The sequence below is a fragment of the Poecilia formosa genome, unplaced genomic scaffold, assembly GCF_000485575.1.
Source record: "Poecilia formosa unplaced genomic scaffold, Poecilia_formosa-5.1.2 Scaffold4, whole genome shotgun sequence".
Classification (NCBI taxonomy): Eukaryota; Metazoa; Chordata; class Actinopteri; order Cyprinodontiformes; family Poeciliidae; genus Poecilia; species Poecilia formosa.
Genome location: NW_006799943.1, coordinates 5060766 through 5066899, shown reverse-complemented (window position 1 = coordinate 5066899; position 6134 = coordinate 5060766). Strand labels below are relative to the sequence as shown.

Below are 6134 nucleotides of genomic sequence, written 5' to 3'. Positions count from 1 at the left end.
CATTATTTATGTGTGAGATCACAGAGAAAATGGGACATTTCTAATTTATTCATGTTTACCATCGTTATATTTAGCACAAAAACAGCACGAATGCGTAAACAAGCTCATGCCTGGAAATGTTTGCAGGAAGCTTTAGAAGAAGAATCACGCAGAGATTAAGAGCTCACATGCGTCAGTCCAGTCTGATTATCTGCAGAGGAGCGCTTGCTAACACACACAGGGACAGCCTGACTGCACCAAGAGCCTTTATGCTCCCACTTTAAACTTCAACAAGTCATGAAAAATGTACGATAAAAATGTGTAGTATGAAAATCTAATGTTTTTTTTATGTTCTAGATGTTTCTCAAAAAGCTCAGAGTGAAAAATTACCCAAAAAATGGATGTTTTTACCTGATGCTTAAAACATTTATCAGTAAAATACAAAGAGTCAAATTCACTATGTGTCCATGAAGGCAGAGAAACACAAAGTTGTAATGTGGATGGATGGCAGTTCTGGATCCTGATCTCACAAGGCATCTCACAGCAAGAGTCACGCCTCCGGCACAGACTCGGTGGGCTGCAGAGAATCAGGTTGAAGAGACCGACGAGCGACTCAGGTCCACAAGCACGGCCCGGGGCAGAGGCACGGCTGCCGCACGCCTGCGGGCCGGACCACCAGGTCTTTGACCACCTCCACCGTCCCAAACAGGGGGTACAGTTCCTCTGTGAAGTTCTCATTGTAGGTGTACAGGTGCGATCGCTTCTCCACGTCGTAGAAGGACAGCTGGCCCAGCTCGTAGTCCAGATACACCCCGACTTTTCTGGGCGTCGCATTTTGGGGTAAGAAGGTGGCGGGCACGGTCAGGGCTTTCAGATCCGTGCCCCTCTCCAGCCGGATGGTCAGGTATCCCGTGTCTGTGTTCAGGGAGCGGAAGCCCTGCCTCACGGCGGAGGCTTTGGCCACGCCCAGACGCCAGTCCCTCTCGCCCACCTCCACCTCCCAGTAGTGGCGTCCGGAGGAGTAGGCCTCTCTGCCCACGGCGCACCACCAGCCGTCGAAGCGTCCCGGGCAGGGCGGGACGACGCGACGCTCCAGGCCGCACCTCAGCCGTTTCTCGTCAGTGGAGATGACCAGGTTCGGGTTGGCAGACTCTGAGTCCAGGATCACATCCTCTGGAGACACGAAGCCGACAGAAACCATTACATGAGAGATTTAAGCTGCCTCTGTGACGAACAATAGGAAGATGTTTCATACCTGATGCATCGCAAATCCAATTCCAGACTGTAAAGAAGAACAATGTATTTTAAAGTTTTGCTAATGCTGATTTTGTATTCTTAATCACATATAAAAAAAAAATAAAAAAACACAAACCAACAGTAAATATCAGAGTCCAAAACAATTTCTATCAATGTGATATTCGTGATTAACCTGCTCAGCTCAACAAAGTTTAATTGGTTTATGAACTTCCTTGCTTCAGTGCCATTTCTGTTTGTTGCACTTTTCCACACATTTAACTCATAATTTTCATTCAATACTGGACCAGAAATTAAAAAAATAAAAGGTCAGGACCTGCAGGTTACCCAGTTCTGATCCAAACACATAAAACAACCAAGATCAGCAATACCTTACCCAAATAAAAAAAATCAATGAATGCCTTGGATAAAAAGACAATACTACGCACTAATTAAGGAATACATCACCTAGGTAAATTAGCAATATATTGCCCTAATAACCTAGCAATATCTTGTACAATATAACATGAAACATTGTGCCTTAATGAAGACATTCAGGATGTAAACCATTGCTACTCCCACTTGGTCCATTATAACTTACCTGGACAAGGTGTTCCAGCTCAGGAACACCTTGTCCAGCCACAAGCAGCACTTTAAACAAACGAGTCACACCTTGCTTAAATATATAATATCATAGCCTAATAAAACAGCAACAGCTAACAGATGGATCAACTTTATCTCACCTAAATAAATGAGGACTAACTTGTCTAAATGCCTCCCAGGTGGATTTTGTTTTTGTGTTCACCTGAGCTGTATACTCATGGCTTCACAGCTGCAGAAGGTGTCATTAGCCTTAGTGGGGATTTAATCACTAAGCTGTTTATGTTCATTGAGGGCTGTGAGTCACTTAATGATATATAATCCCAATAGTTATGAAGTATAACCTCTCAGCCAGGCTTTGGTGTTGCTGCTGCCTGACACTTTTATTACCACACATAAATATGAAGTAGTAAACCAATGATAATCTGTACTTTAGTTATCTTTTCCTGTTTATTCTCTGGACAACTGACATTGTTTATTATTCTGTACAACTTTAACACCTGGCATTTTTTAATATTTTTAAATAAGAGATATAAAAACATTTCCTAATTATGAAATTATGATTCACTTCTCCATTCAGAATCAAAGTCATTTGTTAAGATGTGGAGTCTTTTTTCATGAAACACTTTTTAAACTTTTAGTGTCAAGAAATGTGTGCCAGAAAAATGTAATTCCTTACGTAAGTCATCCACACCTACCAGAGGACCAAACTAGACACAAATGGAGGATTTCTTTCCTTTTTTTTTTTTTTTTTTTAACGTTCCTCTCCTTCTCCCTCTTATATTCTGTTGCTGCATGTTGAAGTTGTGATTACATTGTACAGGATCATTATGCAACTGGAAAGAAGTGTTAGAAGTACTCTTACGTTGTTTTATATACTCCATACAGAGGTATGCTATCACCTTTTTAAGATAGTATTGACTGCAGACAGTCTTCTGTACGTTTTGATAAACTGGGACTTGCTCCCACAACACCTGAACATGTGAACTTACCTCCGTGTGGGATGTAGCGCACCGCATCTGAAAGAATAAAGAATCGTTTAAATGAGAAAGACTTCAATTTTGACACGTGAGGGTTCATCTCTGTTCCACTCACCAATCCTCTGGCTCCTCTGCTTCTTCACCAGCCACTGCTTGGTCACGTCCTCCTACACAGAAACACACGGAAACACAAAGCTAAACCAGGCCAAGGTGAACTGGACAGCCAGGTAGCAGGATTAGCATGACTGGCCATCATACAGCAGCTCACATGCAGCGTTTCATCCACTTATGAGCCGATTGCTGCCGGTCTGGAAACAGATCTGCTGTGTTTTTACTCTACTTGGCTGTGAGCTCGTCTCTATTAGCAACGCTAAATGTTAGCAGGGTACCGACACCCATTCAGACCTTTACTGGGCTGTCGGCGTTCAGCACGGCCAGCATGATGAGCTCCACGGCTGGCAGCAGGTTGGGGAGGCGGCCCCTCTTCCACTGGAACTCCAGATCGTCCAGCATCATGAGGACCGGCTCACCTGGCCAGACAGGAGGCTGGACACAAACAAACAAACAAACAAACAAACAAACAAACACCACAGTGAGACTGCTGACAGCTCCAAACTAGACATGACTGGGATTATCCAGGCTAATCATCCTCATCAGACATGAGCAGGGAACTGGGTCAGACTTTAATCACATACTGGTTAGCTTTGTGTGCATTCACCTGGGCCCTGCTTTTAATCTCCCGGGTCCAGTCCAAGATGACCCTCCTGTAGGGGCCCATGTCGTACTCGCCCTCCGACTCCAGCATGCACAGCAGGTGGCCCTTCCAGTCCCTCTTCTCCGGCTTCTCATACTGGAACTCGGACGGCATGATCTTGTGCTAATGAGAGAGGGAAACGTTTTGAGAAAAAGCAGGAGACTTTTCTTTTTTTTCCAGTTTGACGCCTCTTTGGCACCTGGACTCTCTTTTCCAAAATGGCAGCCCAGTCCACAATGAAGTCTCTGGAAACGCTGGCAGGCCAGATGTCCTCGCCGGTCCAGATGTGGCTCAGGATGTTGGATCTCTGGGGAAACCACGACACCACACTGAGCCGCCATGTTTTAAGGCCACAGCTGGCGATTACCAAAAAAGTTACGGTTTCAAACCAGAATTCTCTGGTTTTTCTCTGGCTTTGTCAAATTTGCTACACCCTTAACAACTGTTGCTGTGAACTGTCCACCAGCTGGCTGAAAGATGGCTGTTGTACTTCTCACTTACTTATATAAAAAAAAAGAACTTGTTTGGATATAGTTTCAGCGACAAAATTAAAATTTTTGATGATGAAACAATGAGATGTGTGTATAATATACAGCCTTCAGTAGGTTGGCTACCTGAGCAGATAGCCTGACTAACTAAACTTTTAATATCAACTTATTATTTATGAAGCTATAAAAAAAACAGCTGAAAAATGGCATAAATTTCAGCATAATAAAGACTTGACATCATTAGTGGTGCCATGCCATTTGTTGCATGTCTTCCCTTTCTCTCTCCACCTTATTTTTCCTGGCAAATTACTGTTTACTAAATACCAAAAACTCAGCAAAAAGCAAACAACTAAATATAGTTTGTATAATCTATACTTTTCTCATCTCTACTCATAAAAGTCTTAAAAAAAAACAACAAAAAAATGCTAAATATGAGGTTATTGTAAAGATAATAATCAATGTGCTGGTGGGAATAATTGCTACTTTTGTGAATTTTAAACGTGTGATGGTTTTTGTTTTATGGTTTTCTCTGACCTGACAGATTCTGTTCAGCTCCCGACCCAGCTCCATGATGAACAGCTGGCTCTCCACCAGCGGCTCCTTCTTCTCCTGCTTCACTCTCTTACGAGACTCCTTGAGAAGAAACACGAGATTTAGGACCGGAGGTTTGTGGGCAGTTGATTTCTGACAAAACTTATAATTTATCATGTTAATTATGTTTGTAAAAAAAAACAAAAAAAAAAAAAAACACTAACAACAAGTCTGAACCACTTTTTTTCCACTTAAGAGTTTGAAAGTAACTAATTTACTCAGTTCTATTTACTTTAGCAACTTTTTTTGTGGAAAAAAAAAAGTACTTTAAGGAGTGTTTTTACTAAGTTGTACTTTTTAAATTTTACTTCAGTAACTTTGTGATGAAGTATTGCTACTCTTACTCAAGTAAAAAATTCTGGATTCTCTTCCCAATGTGAATAAGGTCACTGAACGATTTAACCAAAAACCTCATCAGACACACACCTGCAGTTCTTATTAAAATTTCTTTTATTAAAAGAAACTAATTTAGAATTTTTCTTTTTTACTTGATTTTATTGTTTTTCAGCTGCGTTATTTACAATTAATTATTCCACTTGTATGAATTATTTTTATTCTGATCTTTAAAACACCAACATTTCCAACTATCTCTATATTCTGGTCCGTCTGAAGACCTAATTTTTAAATATTAAATGATCGACGTTTTCATCAGTTAGTCGCCTTATTACCAAATACTTTTTAACTCTCGCCTCACTTAATCTACTGCTACTTATTACTTTTACTTGAGTCAAAAAAATATGCCAAAGTATGGCTGTAAAATAGTAGCACAACTCCAACTATTTCTGTATTGAATAAAAATCAATTATTGAGAATATTTGAGGACTACTTAAAGTAACTGAAGTGATCTTTCCAGCAAAATTTGTCTGTGTGAATGAAACATGTAAAGCTCACGTCACCTGTCATATATGTGTTAATGTGCTGGCAGTTCGGTGCCGATACCTTGAGTCTGATCTTGAGCTTCTTGGCCGGCTCGATAAGGAACTGCAGGCAGCCTTTCATCATGCTGGCGGCCGGAGAGCGAGGCCGATGCCCTCTGCTGCGATAATAAAACAGCTTTAGTGCGTTGGCACTCACTCTGTCAAGAGCTTGAGCGGGGCCCTCCCACCACCACCACCCTCAACGACTGCAGCTCACCCCACAGCTCCGCTCGCAAAAAAAAAAAAAAAAAGGAAAAAAGTGATGAGAGCACAAAACGCAGATTTATTTGCGATGGCAAGAGAGAGGGGAGCACGGGAACAGAGGAGCACTGCAGAACTTTGAGCACGGCTCTGAGCTCAGAGCCCACAGAGGGCTCATTATCAGGCACCCGGAGCTGTCATCATTACACCAGAGAGGAGGAGGAGGAGGGGAGAGGAGGACCGACCGCCCACTCTGCTCACCACAGAAACAGAACCCCCCCAAAAAATAATGCACAGTCACAATATTTTCCTGACACGCATGGGTCGATGGAGCTTGATCCAGAGCTTGAAAACTGCAACTTTATTTCCCTGGAGTTGTGAGGCAGCAGTA

The 6134-nt window shown here is 42.2% G+C and overlaps 1 protein-coding gene across 2 annotated transcripts in view; it reads right to left on the bottom strand.

The window, feature by feature from the left end:
• Nucleotides 1-30: 30 nt before the first annotated feature.
• LOC103144139 (butyrophilin subfamily 1 member A1) overlaps nt 31-6134 on the bottom strand; it is a 7158-nt gene continuing 1054 nt past the window's right edge. The window contains exons 2-10 of one of the 2 annotated variants that reach the window (XM_016676086.1): nt 5565-5658; nt 4569-4667; nt 3746-3853; nt 3511-3669; nt 3198-3338; nt 2908-2959; nt 2805-2831; nt 1235-1261; nt 31-1152 (exon numbers count right to left, since the gene is read on the bottom strand). In XM_016676086.1, coding sequence (XP_016531572.1) covers nt 593-1152; nt 1235-1261; nt 2805-2831; nt 2908-2959; nt 3198-3338; nt 3511-3669; nt 3746-3853; nt 4569-4667; nt 5565-5627 — 1236 coding nt within the window. In that variant the 5' untranslated portion in view covers nt 5628-5658 and the 3' untranslated portion in view covers nt 31-592. Of the gene's footprint in view, nt 1153-1234; nt 1262-2804; nt 2832-2907; nt 2960-3197; nt 3339-3510; nt 3670-3745; nt 3854-4568; nt 4668-5564; nt 5662-6134 lie in introns of both variants that reach the window. The other variant, XM_007560975.2, reaches the window with a different exon arrangement.